The sequence below is a fragment of the Camelina sativa genome, chromosome 11, assembly GCF_030686135.1.
Source record: "Camelina sativa cultivar CO46 ecotype springtype chromosome 11, ASM3068613v1".
NCBI classification, from domain to species: domain Eukaryota; kingdom Viridiplantae; phylum Streptophyta; class Magnoliopsida; order Brassicales; family Brassicaceae; genus Camelina; species Camelina sativa.
The window spans coordinates 39,898,610-39,918,232 of NC_141890.1; the positions used below are offsets into that span (position 1 = coordinate 39,898,610).

The 19,623-nt window shown below is 37.6% G+C and overlaps 1 protein-coding gene across 1 annotated transcript; it reads left to right on the top strand.

The window, feature by feature from the left end:
* The first annotated feature begins 6,036 nt into the window (after positions 1-6,036).
* On the top strand, positions 6,037-19,612 carry LOC104760948 (E3 ubiquitin-protein ligase UPL1). Its single transcript, XM_087470827.1, has 17 exons — positions 6,037-6,253; positions 6,455-6,587; positions 7,098-7,193; positions 7,296-7,502; positions 7,615-14,008; positions 14,159-15,213; positions 15,292-15,594; positions 15,678-15,882; positions 16,018-16,292; positions 16,384-16,676; positions 16,781-17,879; positions 17,959-18,105; positions 18,215-18,295; positions 18,384-18,609; positions 18,725-18,864; positions 19,062-19,168; positions 19,255-19,612. The coding sequence occupies exons 2-17, from the start codon at positions 6,489-6,491 to the stop codon at positions 19,355-19,357; spliced, it is 10,830 nt and encodes a 3,609-aa protein (XP_087326953.1). The 5' UTR covers positions 6,037-6,253; positions 6,455-6,488; the 3' UTR covers positions 19,358-19,612.
* Positions 19,613-19,623: the final 11 nt, after the last annotated feature.

Consider the following 19,623-nt stretch of genomic DNA (forward strand, 5'->3'; position numbering starts at 1 on the left):
GATTCGTTTCTTAGACCAAGAACATAATTAAAGAAGGAAACCGTAGTATTATTTATAATTTAACCGAATATGAATGATTACAAAGTACAACAACTCATTAACTGTTTTATGTATATTACTATCTATCATTGATCTTCGCTGACCACATGACCACCGTGCAGTAAATCCAAAATGATGGTCCAACAAATAAAATCAAATTAGTTAATTGTTAATGTTTTAGAAAAGAAGTTGTTGAACAAAAATAAAAATTTCTTGTTTTCTATGTTCAAGATGTTTAACAATTTTTTAATTTAGTCTTTTCATATAGTCAAACCAAATAAAATAACTTATATACATAATTAGTAAAAGTTTTTCAGGTGTTTTAAGTTTTTTTAATATGTATAAAATATAAAACATGCTGATAAATAAATAACAGTAAAATAGCAAAATGAAGAAAGAAGGCCAAGAAGAAAAAGGAAGTAAAGAGAGCACATGTCCTGAAATGGAAGCCGTGTTTTTTGGGCAGGTAGTTAAGATGCGACCCTCTTAATAATACAATCACATGCCCCTTAATCAACATGGTTTATATATCTTCATAATCATTTCACAACCTACCTTTAATTGTATTAATGCTAGTGTATACTTATATATATATATATTTAATTGTTTTTATTTAATCAATTAGTGTTTGGGTCGACACATATTTTCTTTTATCGTTATTATATTCCCCTTTGTGTCCTGTCCTACCTTATATTCATGGCGTCTTTAAACATTCAACAATTCCCAATAAACGAATTATGAAAACTTAAGGATATAAGTATTTGAAAAGAATCCAATGGTCAACGCTACCAAAAACATAGATAGTCATGAATACTACTTTTGGAATTGTGTTTTTATTATTGACATGAAGATATTTACTTTTACTTGACACATAGAGAAGAAATTATGAAACTCTTATCTTTAGAATTGTGTATTTTACTTGTTTGTCTTTTACTTATTTATTGTGTATGCTCTTTCTAATCATGCTAAGTCAGTCGTAGTTTCTTAGATGAATCATGGTGATGATGGTTTTATGTTGCTTTAGTTGCATTTATAATTGTTTTCTAGAATTTAATTAAAACCAAAAAATCCTTTAACCATTAGTTATAGATTAATTGGATCTTGGAAGTCTACTGTTGTGCTCTATCTTTGTAGATCTGATCCTGATTATGCTACAAAGTACAATTAATCATGCATGCACTTGCGTCATCATAATTCAAACTAAAACTCGAGCTATCATATAAAGTGGACAACCTTTCATTGTCAAATGTCAATACTAACCACACAATATTGTGACTTACTAAATTCTGACTTCACAATTCACATAATAAAACGAATTATCAACTTTCAAAACTTATATATACTAAACTAGCAAATAAATGCTAACTACTCGAACTGACGGTTTGTTAGAGAATTTGTTGTATGAATTGGTCGTTTCTTATACCATTATTTGCAAGAAGATGCATGCCAATTGACAAAGTCGTCAGTCTTTAAACTTCTTGAATTCTTATACAAAAGTTTCTTCAAAATAGAAATTTTTCTTCCAATTTTATTAATGGTTTAAGTGACCTAAGAAAATAATTTCCACTGCACTCCTACATTTTGTTTTCAATCAGTATTTTTATAAATGTCTTATACAAATAACTGACGATAAATAGGTTGTATTATTAACTCCTGCTTATTTTACATCAAAATTGAAGTTTTTTATAGTATTGTTTTTCCTGTTGATAAAGAAACACGATGCATAATATGATTATTAATATAAATTTGAGGAAATTAACCGTAATCAGGGTTCATAAAGTGGACGTTCTAAAGCTATCCAGCGATGGTAATTTAATAATGTTTGTTCATGAGGCCAAAACCATTTCTGTTCAACACGTCTGTCCAAGAAATTTCTAAGTTGTTATGTCAATATTCCGTATTGTTTACGATCATTTTTTTAATAAAAAGCAGTCGAAATTTTCAAAAAGCATTGCTCTAGATAACCTTAACATATCTTAAATTTTGACCGACCAAGATTTGGAATCTACCTTTGAACATAAAAATGCTTTACACATCGATGACGTGTATGAGAGGAGTTTTGCATGGTATGGATATAGATAGATAGACCCATCTAAAGGAAACAAGAAGAGGAGTTTCTTTAGTCTAAGTAAGCAGTTAATGCTCTCTCACCTAACAAAGTAAGAGCCACGCACATATTTAACTACTCTATATTCTCATACTATTGTTTAGCAAAGTCTTCCTATCTTACTCATAAAATAACATTTGTTTGGTTGAAATCTAAAATAAGCAGTAATTGTTTGATATAGTTTAACAACTTCTAGATGATTTTTTATCTTAAGATTCAAATACGTGTTCTTCGATAACATGACTTTGGCACTTTTTATGATCCCTCTTTTGATATGAACTGATTAATTTTAACACACGTTGCTTCGTCAGTTTTGCGGATTGGATAGGAGACGCTCTGCTTCAACAATAGAGAATCTAGTGGGTTGATGTCGGTATAACTATAATTCGGGATATTCATCTTTCCCTTCATCATGAAACTTATGCGTCTTTGTTTTACGAGATTCTAGTTAACTTAAAAGTTTTTATCATTTATCGTAAACAAGAATATTAATATTTATTTGGATATAGAATTCAACCTAGATATCGACTATTGTACCACGCTGGTTGAAGCTTTTCTATTAGTTGAAATTTATATTCTTTTTTTAAGTTTATTGATATTTTACTGTCTTATTAGTCTAAGCGTTCAGACTAATGTATCGTATTGACTATTATAAAATCCATATATACAACATATCAATGTTACTAATCAAGAGATAATGATGATAGTTAAATGTCAATTTTGATTATAGCACGCTTGTAGACTTGGCTTCCACATGCCATTGGGAAATGTTTCATAAGTAGTCTTTTTTTTTTTTTTTTTGCTGAACAAACATCAAGTAGTCTTTCTTCTTAAATCGGTGATACGGGATGAATCTTGTATACTAGATCAAGTAAAATTAGTCTCTATATATTATGATACAGTATGCAATCATTCGTACCAATGCATGAAATAAACAATTTGTTGAAATTTCTTATTTTTTATATATTGAAGGTTTTTTTGTTCAGCTTTTAATTATAATTCCAATATTAAAACTAAAATAATAGTTTTTGAAACAAATTAAAAATATTCGAATGTTTTTTCTAATTAAAGTTTATTTTTTCCTGGTAACTGGAGTTAATATTTAGAAATGATGTGTTTGATAAAATCCACATTTTGTTAGGTAAAGGGTTTATGCAAAAAAAAAAAAAACTCTCAAAATTGCTACTTTTTTTTTTCTATTTATCCATGAACTCCAAAAAAATGAAAAATACATGTTAATCCTGCGAAGTAAAGTAATAGTGTAATATGTAAAATACCCCGTTATCATCCTCGTCAAATTTGTAAACTATTGATAAATGATATATCAAATCTAAACTCCAAGTCTCCCACGACGAGGAGTTCAATCCACATTAAAAACTAATATAAGTTAACGTTAAAAACATTTATCATATACATATCTTATTATATAAAGTTTGATGTCAATATTATTCATTAACAATTAACAAGATCGTGACACGTGTCAGTTGTATCAAGCAGATGGTGACACATGTCAATTCTAAATTTATTATAATTTAAAAAAATCAAAATGTAAAAATTCAAAACCTACCATAAAAATTAATTGTTGTTTCAAGAAAAATGTAAAATACTCACCTTTACATAAAGAAAAAGATTGTTGAAGTAAAAATAAATAAAACGATATTTGGTGTGATGGTGTCTTGAGTATTAAGGATTTACCATTTGCCACTGCACTAAGATTAATTCACATATAATAAGTTATTTTATGTGTCCATAAAAACAATTTGTTGGTAGTAGCAAAGACTATAAAGAGATATACATTAGTGTATTATAGAAAAAAAAAGAAACCAACTATTTTCTATAACTAAAAATTTATCTTTACTTTTATACATTGTTTTTACTTGTGAAAAAATTAAATATATATTCTTTTGTTAAATTTAGTTTAATTTAATTTTAATAACTTTGAACTCATCTACAATTATTTTCTTTAACTAAAAGTGTATCTATTTATTTATTTTTTTAACCAAATAATAAATTAAAAGGAAATCCCTTAGTTAGTTGTCCAAGACGGAGGGAAGGGGTTTTCAAAAGAAACTTCCGAGATAAGAAAACACGAAGCACCGACAAGACAATCCACCTTCGTATTTGACGAGCGCGGGATCCAAAAGATGGAAAATAGTGGGAAGGACTCCAGGTTGGAGAAAGACGGCTAATATTCAGAGGACTAATATTCGGGGTCTGCACCATAGTGAGTAACTCAGCACAATCAGTCTTGAAACGTTGACAAGCGATCCCTGCAGCACGTATCCACTCAATGGCTCATAACAACACTTGTAACTCCGAATGCAGGGGGAGGGACTCCATCGTAGACACTTGGCCCCTAACAAAAAGGTTTGCTCCTCACCAACGCAACACCACCAGCCCAATCCTGAATGCACATTGGTTAATTTCCCAAGAACCATTAATCTGACAACATGGTGAAGAAACCTGTACATCCGAAGACGGAGATAGAGCTGACATGACCGCCGTAAAAGATAGCGTTTCTTCCCAGGCTAACTTATCGCCCAATACCTGATAAATTATATCATTTGCCTCGATCTCTAAACCTTGAAAAACTTTTTTATTTATGGCCTTCTAGATCGTCTATAAAATCTATGGTAATTGAAAAAGTTGATCATGGTCACCCTGTTGAGAGGCATCCTTCCAGAAAACAAAATCCAAATTTGAGTACACTGACTCATATGAAAACCCCTCTGATGAAACCATAGTCAAAGATAAATCCTAAACTTCACACGAGCGAGGGCATTCAATGAAAACGTGATAAATAGTCTCAACCGTAGAGTCACACATTTTATACTAAATATCACATTGAACACCTAAGTGTATCTATTTACTTTTATAGATATTTTTATCTACTAAAATATTTACTTTATATTCTTTATTAAATTTAATTTAATTTTAAAAATTCTAAACCCGCATATCGGACGGGTCCTAATCTAGTAACATTTATATTGCTTATTATTTTTAATTTCATAGGATTAATCTGCACTTTGGAGTGATAGGCCGTAAAATTGCAAAACTGGCGATCTGAAAGATTTTTTTTTTTTTTTTGCAGTGATTTCTTATCAAAACATTACTTATTATCTAAAAGAAATATTTTCCACTGTTAAAGAAATAGTTATGCAAAATATAAAAAAATCAAGAAAATTAAAATTTTGTATAAAATAAAGAGAACGTAACTAACTTTGAAACAAAATTATTTTTTAAAACATCATTATATTTGAAACATAAAAATGATAATAGTTATTCAAGAAAAGAAGAATGAATAGAATAAAACTAAAAGTGCCATATCAGTTTTTGAAAACTTATCAAAATGAAACCTGTACAATTTAAAACTTCTTCTTCTTTTACCAACAGTATATCTGATTTTCACCAAAATACCCACATTTAACTGAACCGAAGTACTCGAATTTAATCAAAATAACCAATGTTAACCGAATAAACAAAGAAAAAGAAGTGAAACATCCAAAATAAACCGAAAACCTAACTGAATTATTCAGTTTATTTTGGTAACCCTCTAGAAATATTTCGGTTAATTGATAACCAGAAAACCCAACTCGAGTTGGTTCGGTTAACCCAAGTCCCTAGGTATAATGTCTATCGCAGGGAATATGCGAATAAGGAAATGAACCCAAAAAAATGATTACCGTCCCTATATATGGGCTTTGGGTCAAGGCCTCTCACAATCTCACTCGTCTCTTCATATATTTATTTCCGAAAATAAAAATAATAATAGTGTAGGAATAATTAAAAAACGAGAGAACCAAACAGGCCCAAAACTAAGGCCCAGTAACTAAAAAAATATGAAGAAGAAGAGAAATTAAACCTCCTCTTTCGGACAAAAATCTAGTTTTACACCCTAATCAAAAACTCTGAACCCTCTCCGTATGGTACATATATACATACTTACTTACTCGGTTGATTTAATAAAAAAAAAAAAAAAACCAAAATCGAAGGCAGCGAACACTACTCCTCTCTCTCTCTCTCTCTCTCTCTTTCTGGGGTTTTCTTCTTCTTCTTCTTCTACTTCGTCGTCTTCGTCTCTCTTCCTTGTCTATACGTATACAATAGGTATGTATCTATCTATATACTCTTTTGCCCAGATTCGTATGATTCCGCACTTTTTCTTTGTTTCCCCGCACGTTTTATCGTCTCTACTCTCTCTGATCTGGCTTGGTTTGAGATTCTTGGATTCCTTCTTCTCGGTTTCTCAAATTGATTGTTTCAGTTTTCTCAAACTCTCTTTTTGTGGGGGATTTTTTTTTTATGTAGCGGTTTGAAAATTAGCCGACGCTGGAGCAGTTAGATGGCGGCCGGGAGATCATCAAGTATGCCGTCACGACTCCGACAGCTTTTATCCGGTGAAGGTTCTATTGGACCTTCTATTAGACTCGACGCTGAGCCTGTGAGTTCTTTCATTATTTTCTTGATGCTATTTAATTAGGTTTTCTTCTATTAGGGATTTTTTTTTTTTTTTTTTTTTTTTGTATCTGCCCTCATAATCAAGTTTTGGTGGTCAGCTTTATGGTCAAACTATCATAGCTATGTTACATAGATATGTTTAATATCCTGTCACTTGTTTTTGCCTGTGGTGAGTCTAAATCCCCATGGTTTTATGATCTTCCCTGTGTTAGTCAGTCTTGATGGGTAGACTTTTTAGGGTGTATATATAGGATTGATTTATCCAATGTGTCTAGTTTGCTTTCAAACGAATAAAGTTGTTTTTTTTTCTTTCACCTGTAGAGTTCTTGACTGTTTTAGTTACTGGGGTATCCTTTTCTCATAAAGCTTGTTTTGCAAACTTGTTTACTCTCTAGCCTCCTTTGCAGATTATTATTACATTTGATGCAATCTTTTAGATTTTATTTACATCCCAGTCCTAACAAGTTTCACTCGACGTTATCTTGTTTTACAGCCTCCTGATATCAAATCCTTTATTGACAAAGTAATCCAGAGTCCACTGTCTGATATTGCAATACCTCTCTCTGGTTTTCGGTGGGAGTACAGTAAGGTAATAATTATGAGACTATCTCAAAGTTTCATGTTATTCTTTTCTTTTTCTTTTTTCCCCTATCTCTGTGGGTTTCTGACAGGATTGTATTTATTTCTCTAGGGGAACTTTCATCACTGGAGACCTTTGTTTCTACATTTTGATAAATACTTCAAGACATTTTTATCAAATAGGAATGACCTTCTCTTGTCCGATAAAATGTTAGAGGACGAGGATCCCTTTCCTAAGCACACAGTTCTTCAAATACTTAGGGCAATGCAGATAATCCTGGAAAATTCTCCCAACAAAAGTTCGTTCGATGGTTTAGAGGTATGTTGATTTATTCTGGAGGCTTTGATGAATTTCCAAGATCTGTATTAGAGCTGATAAACTTAAATGCTGTATTTTCTAGTAACTCGTCCAACATCATTTGTTTTTGCAGCACTTTAAACTCCTACTTGCTTCTACGGATCCAGAGGTTCTCATTGCAGCTCTGGAAACTCTGTCTGCGCTTGTAAAAATTAGCCCATCCAAGCTACACAGGAGCGGAAAGTTGATTGGATGTGGTTCAGTAAACAGCTTCCTACTCTCTATTGCCCAGGGGTGGGGTAGCAAAGAGGAGGGATTGGGTTTGTATTCTTGTGTTGTGGCAAACGAAAAAAACCAGGACGAAGGTCTGAGTTTATTTCCTTCGGACTTGGAAAATAATCAGAGTGAAGCAGATTATCGGATTGGTTCTACTGTTTATTTTGAGTTGCGTGGACATGCCCAGAGTATAGATGATGGTAGAAGTGCTAGTTCTAGTTCAAGGGTGATACACATTCCTGATTTACACATGAGAAAAGAGGAAGATCTAGCGATAATGAAGCAGTGTATAGAGCTTCACAATGTTCCTCCGGAGCTCAGATTCTCTTTACTGACCCGGATTAGATATGCTCATGCTTTTCGTTCTTCCAGAATATGCCGGTTGTATAGCAAGATCTGCCTACTTGCGTTTATTGTTCTTGTTCAGTCAAGTGATGCTCAAGACGAACTTGCATCCTTCTTTGCAAATGAACCTGAGTATACGAATGAATTAATCAGAATTGTCAGATCTGAAGAACCAATCCCCGGAACCATTAGAACTCTTGCCATGCTTGCATTGGGCGCGCAATTGGCTGTTTACTCTGCCTCTCATGATCGGGCCAGGATTCTAAGTGGATCTAGCATCAGCTTTGCTGTAGGCAACAGAATGATTCTGCTTAATGTGCTTCAGAAAGCTGTTCTATCTTTGAAGATCTCAAGTGATCCATCATCTATTGCTTTTGTTGAGGCTCTACTCCATTTTTATTTGCTCCACATTGTTTCATCATCTTCATCTGGAAGCACTATAAGGGGGTCAGGAATGGTTCCCACGTTTCTCCCTCTCTTGGAGTATGCTGATCCAAGCCACATACATCTTGTTTATTTGGCTGTTAAAGCACTACAAAAGCTCATGGATTATAGTAGTTCAGCCGTACCTCTACTCAGGGATCTTGGGGGAGTAGAGCTTTTGTCTCAGAGGTTAGAGGTAGAGGTACATCACATCCTTGGGTTGCATGTAGAGAACAACAGTGACATGGTAGATGGTGAATCCTCAAAAGTAAATGGTGATCTCTTGTTATCCCGGAAGAGACTCATCAAGGTTCTTCTGAAGTCACTTGGTTCTGCTACGTATACTCCTGGAAATGCTAATAGGTCTCAAAGTTCTCATGAGAGTACTTTGCCTGCCACTTTGTCGTTAATATACAGGAACGCAGATAAATTTGGTGGTGATATTTATTACTCAGCTGTCACAGTGATGAGTGATATAATCCATAAAGACCCAACATCTCTTACTTCCCTATTTGAAATGGGTCTCCCCGAAGCATTTTTGTCTTCAGTTGTATCAGGTATACTTCCTTCGTCAAAGGCTCTTGCATGCATTCCAAATGGCTTGGGTGCTATATGTCTCAATAGCAGAGGACTGGAGACAGTTAAAGAAACTTCGGCATTGCGCTTCCTTGTCGATGTATTTACCAGCAAGAAGTATGTTTTAGCTATGAATGAGGCCATTGTTCCGTTTACAAATGCTGTGGAAGAGCTTTTGCGTCATGTTACATCGCTAAGAGCCACCGGTGTTGAAATCATTATTGAAATTGTGGATAAAATTGCATGCTTTGGAGAGACTGGTTCTTCATCATCCTCTGTAAATCTGACGGAAAGTACTGCAATGGAAATGGATTCAGATGTGAAGGAAATATCTGGTGTCAGTCATGAGCAGTTCATTCAACTCTGCATCTTTCATCTGATAATTCTGCTCCATAGAACAATGGAGAATTCTGAGACATCTCGTCTCTTCGTGGAGAAGTCTGGCATCGAGGCTTTACTCAAGCTTCTTTTACGACCTAGCATTGCTCAATCCTCTGAAGGGATATCTATTGCCTTGCATAGCACCATTGTTTTCAAGGGTTTTACGCAACATCACTCTTCTTCTCTTGCTCGTGCCTTTTGCTCTTCTCTTCGCGATCAATTGAAGAAAGCTTTAGAAGGACTGCAAGATCTTTCAGGGACGTTCCTACTGGATCGAAAACTTTCTCCCAGTTCAGGAATTTTTGCCTCTCTTTTTCTTGTGGAATTTCTTCTGTTTCTAGCTGCATCAAAGGATAACCGTTGGGTGAGTGCGTTGCTTTTGGAGTTTGCTAATGGAAGCAAGGATGTTCTGGAAAACATTGGGCACTTGCACCGTGAAATTCTGTGGCAATTAGCATTTCATGAGGGTACCACACTGGAAAGTCAAAACGAGAAGACCGGTTCGTCTCCTGAGTCAGAGAAAGCAGAATTGGTTATAACTGCGACAGAAGGCCAAAGGTTCAATTCTTTTAGACAGTTCCTTGATCCATCTTTTAGAAGGAGGACGGCAGGATGGAGTGCAGAATCTCAATTCTTTGATTTAATAAATCTTTACCGTGATCTTGGGCGTGCATCAACCGGTTTTCAACCAAGACCTGTTACTGATGGTCCCTCTAGTTCATCAGACGTTTCTGGCAATAGAGAACATGAAAAAGATGGATCCTATTATACATCTTGCTGTGACATGGTGAGATCACTGTCCTTCCACATCACTTACATATTCCAAGAGTTAGGGAAGGCAATGCTGCTCCCATCTCGTAGGAGAGAAGATACAATCAATGTTTCTCCGTCATCTAAGTTAGTTGCGTCAACTTTTGCTTCAATCTCCCTGGATCACTTGAATTTTGGAGGCCATGAGATTGTTCCCGAGGCCTCAGTGTCAACTAAATGTCGCTACCTTGGCAAAGTTGTTGACTTCATCGATGCTATCCTTCTTGACAGGCCTGATTCGTGTAATCCTGTTCTGATAAATTGCTTTTACAGCCGGGGGGTGATTCAAACAGTTTTGACAACATTTGATGCTACAAGCCAGCTTTTATTCACAATTAATAGGAACCGCGCATCTCCGATGGAGACTGATGATGTTAAAGGAAAGCAAGATGAAAAGGAAGATGCAGATCATGCGTGGATATATGGTCCACCGGCTAGCTATGGTAAGCTCATGGACCATTTGGTCACATCATCGTTTATCTTATCACCATTCACCAAACACTTGCTTGTTCAACCAGTAGAAAGTGGAAATATTCCATTTCCACAAGATGCTGAGACATTTGTGAAGGTTCTCCAGTCCCTTGTGTTGAAAGCTGTACTTCCTGTTTGGACTCATCCACAATTTACAGAGTGTAGTTATGATTTCGTTACTACACTCATTTCCATCATCAAGCATGTGTATTCTGGAGTTGAACTGAAAAACCTAGGTGGCAGTGGTAGTGCTCGTGTAACAGGTCCACCTCCTAATGAAACAACCATTTCGACCATTGTGGAGATGGGTTTCTCCAGATCCAGAGCAGAAGAAGCCTTGAGACAGGTTGGATCAAACAGTGTTGAGTTGGCCATGGAGTGGCTGTTTTCCCATCCAGAAGAAATCCCAGAGGATGATGATGAGCTTGCTCGTGCTCTTGCAATGTCGCTCGGAAATTCTGAATCAGATACAAAGCTGAATGTTGCAGATGAAGCTCAACAACAAATTGAAGCAGAATTGGTCTCACTGCCACCTGTTGAAGAGCTTATAACAACATGTACGAAGCTTTTGCAGATGAAAGAACCCCTTGCTTTTCCTGTTAGAGATTTACTTGTATTGATATGCTCAGAAAACAATGGGGAACACCGATCTGGTGTTATATCTTGCCTTCTTAGTCGGATTAGGGATTGCTGTCCCGGTTTCGATGACACAAAGAACAATCTGCTATCTGCTCTGTTGCATGTTCTTGCTTTGATTCTACATGAAGATGCAGGTTCACGTGAAGTTGCGCTGAAGGCTGGTATTGTAAGACTTGTATGTGATGTACTTTCGAAGTGGGATTCTGGTAGTATTGATAAGGAAAAAGTTAAAGTTCCAAAGTGGGTGACGACCGGATTTCTTGCCATTGATAGGCTGCTACAGGTGGACCAGAAACTAAATACTGAGCTTATAGAGGAGTTGAAAAAGGGTGAGACGTCTCTCACCATTGATGAGAGCAAGCAAGAGAAGTTGCAATCTGTTTTTGGTTCTCCACAGCTCATTGATGTTGATGATCAAAAGAAACTGATTGAGATTGCTTGTACCTGTATCCGGAATCAGCTTCCTTCTGAAACAATGCATGCTGTTCTACAGCTTTGTTCTACATTGACGAGGAAACATTCTGTTGCTGTCTGCTTTCTTGATTGTGGAGGTGTGCAAGCACTGCTTTCTCTACCGAGTAATAGTCTCTTCCCAGGGTTTGACAGTATTGCTGCTAGTATTATCCGTCACGTCCTTGAAGATCCCCAAACGCTTCAGCAAGCCATGGAATCTGAGATAAAGCATGCACTTGCAACACTTTCTAACAGGCACTCAAATCAGAGAATATCTCCTCGCAACTTTCTATTAAATGTGAATTCAGTAATTACTCGGGACCCAGTCACTTTTATTCAGGCCGCTCGTTCGATATGCCAGATAGAGATGGTTGGTGAAAGACCTTACATCGTATTAGTGAAAGAAAAAGAGAAGTCAAAAGAGAAAGAGATGGATAAAGACAAAGCTGAGAAAGAAAAATCTCAGACCTCTAATGACGAGAAATTGGCAACTACTCCTGCCCCTGGGAGCACCAAGGCAACTAAAGTTCACCGTAAACCTCCCCAGTCCTTCATTGGTGTTCTTGAGCTGCTTCTGGATTCTATCTGTAATTTCATTCCTCCTCCAAAAGATGATATGGTTGAAGGTGATTCAACTTTAGCAGACATGGATATTGATCTTGCCTCTACAAAAGGGAAAGGCAAAGCTGTTGCCGCTACACCCGATGAAAAGGAAGCTAATTCACAGGATATGTCAGCTTCCCTGGCTAAAATGGTTTTCGTTCTGAAGCTTTTGAGCGAGATGCTGTTAATGTATTCTTCATCAATCCATATAATACTTCGAAGAGATGCTGAAATTAACAGTCTCAGAGGTCCCCAACAGAAGAGTAGTCAAGTAGGTGGAATATTTCATCATATTCTTCACAAGTTTATTCCATACTCAAGGGTGAAAAAGGAAAAGAAATCGGATAGTGATTGGCGGCAAAAGCTAGCAAGCAGAGGTAATCAATTTTTAGTGGGCGCATCTGTTCGATCAGCTGAAGCTAGGAAGAGGATATTTTCTGACATTAGCAGTATCTTCAATGACTTCATAGATACCTGCAATGGTTTTAGACCACCAGCTAATGAAATACAAATTTTAATTGATCTGTTGAGTGATATTCTCTCAGCTCGGTCACCTACTGGATCACATATATCTTCAGAAGCTTCTGCTACTTTTGTTGATGTTGGTTTGGTCAAGTCTCTTACTCGTACTCTTGAAGTGTTGGACTTGGACAATATAGAATCTCCCAAAGCTGTAACAGGAATCATAAAAGTCTTGGAGTTGGTGACAAAGGAGCATGTCCATTCTGCTGATTCGAACTCAAAGGATGAAAATGCGAACAAGTCAGTTGATCAAATTCAATTAGGAAGAGGAGATACTAATGTTAATGCTTCTCAGGCAGTAGAAAGATTACTTGGGTCCAATCATGATTCCATGACAGCAGATCATGTGGAGAATTTTGGTGGTTCCAACACCTATGTTGGTTCGGAGGCTCTGGCGGATGACATGGAGCATGATCAAGACTTGGATGAAGGTTTTGCTCCAGCGGAGGATGATTGTATGCAAGAAGAAGCTGAGGATGCCCGGGGTCTGGAAAATGGAGTCGGGTCGTTGGGTATAGAATTTGAGATGCACACCCACTCGCAGGAAAATCTTGATGAAGAGGAAGACGAGGAGATGTCTGGTGATGAGGGGGACGAAATAGATGAAGATGAAAACGATAATGAAGAAGAAGACGAGGAGGATAATGACTTGGAAGAAGATGATGTACATCACCTACCTCATCATGATACTGATCAAGATGATCACGAGCTGGATGATGATGAATTTGAAGAAGAAGTACTGGTTGAAGAAGATGAAGAGGACGAAGATGATGAAGATCGGGTAATTCTTAGGTTTGAAGATGGAATCAATGGGCTAAACGTTCTTGATCACTTAGAGGTTCTTAGAGATCATAGATTTTCCGATGAAACACTTCATGTGATGCCTGTTGAAGTCTTTGGCTCAAGACGTCAAGGACGAACAACTTCGATTTACAGCCTTCTTGGCAGGACTGGGGATGGCGCTACTCCTTCACAGCATCCTCTTTTATCGGGATCTGCATCACTTCCAGCGTCGCAAAGTCAAACAGGTTCTCATTTCTGCACTTTGTTCATTTCACCTTTCTGTTATGGTTTATTATGTTATATATATATATGAATAATTATCCCTCTTTAGTGTCAATTCTGTTGATCTTCTTATAGATATGATTTGCTTATCAACTTTTTTCTTCTCTTTTTAGAGAATATGCGTGATCATATCGATGGAGGTAGGGATTCCCACAGTAGTTCTGCATCACGGCTGGATGCTATATTCCGATCCCTGAGGAATGGACGCCAGGGACATCGTTTGAATTTGTGGGCTGATGACAGCCAGCAAATTGTTGGATCTGGTGCTTCAACCGTACCACAAGGTCTTGAAGATTTGCTTGTATCTCAGTTGAGACGACCCAGCTCGGATAAGCCTTCTGATCAGAATTCTTCACTTTTGGAACCCCAATCTCAGGCTGAGAGTGGGCGGTCCCAGGAGACAACTATTGGACCTGAAATTCCAGCTGAAAACACCACTGATAATGGAGGTGCCAATGTGTCTACCCCCTCTGTCGTACCAGATGCATCTACTCGGCCTGATACACAAGCCACTGCTAATGATTCTGTCTCAAGCTCACAGTCTCAGTCAGTTGAAATGCAATATGATCAAAATGATTCAACTGTCAGGGATGTTGAAGCTGTAAGCCAAGAAAGCGGCGGAAGTGGGGCAACATTAGGGGAAAGCCTTAGAAGTTTGGATGTCGAAATCGGAAGTGCTGATGGCCATGATGATGGTGCCGAAAGGCCTGAGGTACAGCCACCAGCTATGCGTTCAAGAAGGGCAAATTTGTCACTTGTGCCAACTTCAGCTGGACGAGAAGCTTCTCTTTACAGTGTTACTGAGGTATCTGAGAATTCTGGCCACGACGCTGAGCAGGATAATCCTCCAGCAGAGCAACCAGTAAATAGGGATGTTAGTTCTGGTTCCATTGATCCTGCATTTTTGGATGCGCTACCAGAGGAACTGCGAGCGGAAGTCCTGTCGGCTCAGCAAGGACAAGTACCACAACCTTCTTCTACTGAACAGAACAATTCAGGAGATATTGATCCTGAGTTTCTTGCTGCACTTCCTCCTGATATCCGAGCTGAAGTTCTGGCACAGCAACAAGCACAAAGGCTTCATCAGTCTCAGGAACTTGAAGGTCAGCCTGTGGAGATGGACACGGTTTCAATAATTGCAACATTTCCTTCTGAGTTGCGAGAAGAGGTATGAGTTATTGCCTTAAAACGCCATGGCGATGAATAGAATTCAAATATATCCATCTAACGTTATTTTTGTATTCAGGTTTTGTTAACGTCATCCGATGCTATTCTTGCAAATCTTACACCTGCACTGGTCGCAGAAGCAAATATGTTGCGTGAAAGGTTTGCTCATCGATACCACAACCGAAGTACAATGTTCGGTATGCATCCAAGACTTCGTAGAGGGGAGCCATCCAGGCGAGGCGAAGGTGTTTTGTCCGGAATAGAGAGAAATGAGGGGGTTGCTTCTCGTAGGTCTGCTGCAAAAGTTATAGAGACTGATGGAGCTCCTTTAGTCAACACTGAGGCACTCCAAGCAATGATTCGCGTTCTTCGCATAGTTCAGGTAACTAACTAATGCATCTTTCACTCTATTTAAATTATTAACCGCCTTCATTGAGAATTTATCCATATTTCTTTGGTCTGCAGCCTCTATACAAGGGTCCTCTGCAGAGGCTTTTACTGAATTTATGTTCTCATGGAGAAACAAGGTTTTCCTTAGTTAATACATTCATGGATATGTTGATGCTCGACACAAGGAAGCCTGTTAACTACTCAAGTGTTTCCGAACCACCTTATCGTCTTTATGCATGTCAAAGCAATGTTACATATTCACGTCCTCAGCATTTTGATGGTATGCTTTTTTTTAGTCTGGATTCTAACTGGGGACACTCGTACAACAACAGGGTTTTCATGAGTTGTATGTGTCTGCTGTTCAAAATACCGGAGCTAGAAGTATTCTATATAATTTTTGTAATTCATTTTGCAGGGGTTCCTCCTCTAGTGTCTCGGCGTGTTCTTGAGACATTGACATATTTGGCTCGAAATCATATGTACGTAGCAAAAATTCTGCTTCAGTCCAGGCTTTCACTGCCTTCCTTGCAAGGTTCGGCACCCTCAGACAAAGCACATGGAAAAGCTGTTGTAGTAAGTGATGATTATATGGGCAGAAAGGAGCACGAACCCGAATCTATAGCTTTTGCGTTGCTTCTCAGTCTCCTGAACCAGCCTCTTTATTTGAGAAGTGTGGCTCATCTCGAACAGGTATTTCTTTTCACAGTGATATGTTTTAGCTTTGTTTAGTTTTAATATAATCAATTCACGTATGGATGTGTTTTTTCATCATATAATCCAGCTGTTAAACTTACTGGAGGTCATCATTGACAATGCTGAAAGAAAGTCTGATACAGCAGACAGATCAGATGGGTCTGCCAGTCAGCAACAATCAACACCTCAAGGTTTAGAAGTTGAAAACAATTCAGAAAATCATGATATTATATCTGGTTCTACTGATACAATAACGAAGCCAATAGATTCATCTGCAAGTTCCTCCACCAGAGCAGAGAGTGAATGTGATGTTCAGAGTGTGTTGCTGAATCTTCCCAAAGCCGAGCTGTGTCTGCTTTGTTCCTTACTTGCACGTGACGGGTATGTCGGATGCTTATCTACGATAACTTACTTTAAATCTTTCAATCATAGCTTAAATGTATAAGTTTCTACATCTTGTCTAACTACTTATTCTGTCCATTCAGTTTGTCAGATAACGCATACACCCTTGTGGCGGAGGTGCTGAAAAAACTTGTGGCAATTGCTCCGAGCCATTGTCATTTGTTTATAACTGAGCTTGCAAATGCAATACAAAACCTGACGAGAACAGCGATGAGTGAACTTCACATGTTCGGTGAAGCAGTTAAAGCGCTGCTAAGTACCACTTCGTCCGATGGATCTGCAATTTTGAGGGTTTTGCAGGCATTAAGCTCCCTCATTGGTTCGTTAATCACAAAAGGGAAAAACCAGCCACCGAATTCAGAAGAGCATCTCGCTGTGCTTTCTCAGCTGTCGAACATCAATTCAGCTTTGGAACCTCTGTGGCTGGAGTTAAGCAATTGCATATGCAAAATTGAGGTGCATTCTGAGTCTTCGACTATTACTATATCTCCGTCGTTGAGCTCAACAACAAGGGTAGCTGGAGTAAGCCAGTCACTTCCTGCTGGTGCCCAGAACATCTTGCCTTATATAGAGTCATTTTTTGTTACTTCTGAGAAGTTGCATCCATCACAGTCAGGTTCAGGTCATGATTTTGGGGTCCCCATGGCTTCTGAAATTGAGGAACAGCCGAAGGGTCCAGGACCTAGCTCCAAGGTGGATGAGAAGTATGCGTCTTTTATCAGGTTTTCTGAAAGGCACAGGAAGCTTCTTAATGCTTTTATCAGACAAAATCCTGCTCTGCTTGAGAAGTCCTTTTCACTCATGCTGAAGGTCCCACGTTTTATTGAATTTGATAACAAACGTGCATACTTCAGATCAAAGATAAAGCACCAGCATGATCATCACCATAGCCCTTTGAGAATCTCTGTGAGAAGAGCATACATTCTTGAAGATTCATACAACCAATTGCGTATGAGGACAACTCAAGAACTGAAAGGTAGATTGACTGTTCATTTCCAAGGAGAAGAAGGTATTGATGCGGGTGGGCTTACTAGGGAATGGTATCAGTTGTTGTCAAGGGTTATTTTTGACAAAGGAGCTCTTCTGTTCACAACCGTTGGCAATGACTCAACCTTCCAACCAAATCCAAACTCTGTTTACCAGACAGAACACCTCTCCTACTTCAAATTTGTTGGTCGTGTTGTAAGTTTTAGCTCCCTTTAATTATGACTTAGACGTAGTATTCTGGTATATGTGTTAATTTTTAATTTGATCTGTCCAGGTTGGAAAAGCTCTATTTGATGGGCAGCTCCTTGATGTCCATTTCACTCGTTCCTTTTACAAGCATATCTTGGGAGTTAAGGTTACATACCACGATATTGAAGCCATAGATCCCGATTACTATAAAAACCTGAAATGGATGCTGGAGGTATTTATACTGTTTTAGCACTTGTTAATCTTTATATACTTTGATTGGTTCATGAAATAAAGCCGCACTATCAAATATTCTTGTTACTCATCTGTTCTTCCATATGCAGCATGATATTAGCGATGTCTTAGATCTCACTTTTAGCATTGACGCTGACGAGGAGAAGCTGATACTGTATGAAAAAACGGAGGTAACTTGTTCAGTCTTTCAATAGTGTCCCTGAATATTTCTGGTGTTTTTTTTTCTTTTCTTCTGAACATCTAAATATCAAATTGCAGGTTACTGACCATGAATTAATCCCTGGAGGTCGGAACATTAAAGTTACTGAGGAGAATAAGCATCAATATGTTGACTTAGTTGCCGAGCATCGATTAACCACCGCCATCCGTCCTCAGATAAATGCATTCCTAGAAGGGTTTAGTGAACTTATCCTAAGAGATCTAATATCCATTTTCAATGACAAGGAATTGGAGTTATTAATTAGTGGTCTTCCTGATATCGACTGTAAGTGATTCTGTACAAAGATATACTCATGGCATTTTCTGTTAGTTTTTAAGACTGTCCAAGTCAAATACAAGAAGAGGTTTTATTGACCAATGTCGTCTTACATATGTATCAGTGGATGACCTGAGGGTGAATACAGAATATTCTGGGTACAGTCCTGGATCCCCCGTTATTCAGTGGTTCTGGGAGGTTGTTCAGGGATTGAGCAAAGAAGACAAAGCCCGTCTACTGCAGTTTGTAACTGGAACCTCCAAGGTAAACAAACATATTACACTTATGTGGCCTTGGTCTTATATACGTTTCTTTGCTTAACTAAAGCCTCCAATGGTTCTCTTTTGAAGTTGAATGGATTTGACAATCTGAAATGATAAATGGATGTTGAGAACAATAGATTGTAGATAAAAAGTGTGGTTGAGCTTTGCGTCCACTAATATTTGAAATCCAACAAACAGGTTCCTCTGGAAGGATTTAGTGCCCTACAAGGAATCTCAGGCGCACAGAAATTTCAAATCCACAAGGCATATGGAAGTGCAAATCACTTGCCGTCTGCGCATACCTGGTAAATCTCCTTACGGTTTTGTATGATGATGATAATGTCCCCCAAAACATTAGACTTAAACAAACAATATCCAAAATGCTTTGCAGTTTCAATCAGTTAGATCTACCAGAGTACCCGTCTAAGGAACATCTGCAGGAGAGGCTACTGCTTGCGATCCATGAAGCTAGCGAAGGATTCGGCTTTGGTTAAAAGACAGAGTTCCCCAAGATTTTTCGACTACTTTTTTCTTCCTTTATTTTTGTTTTTATTTTACATATATCTTTTGGTAATGACTTTGTGAATGAGTAGTAGTATTTCTACAATACAGTGCTCTTTTATATTATGGGCAAAGAATGATTCTCCAACCCCTTCATTGTTGTGACTCTCACTTATCTCATGTAAAGTTTACTCAAACGCAGTCGTATCGTTTAGAAAGGGTATTCTTTATTAGCCCCATCATAAAAATCCCATAAATG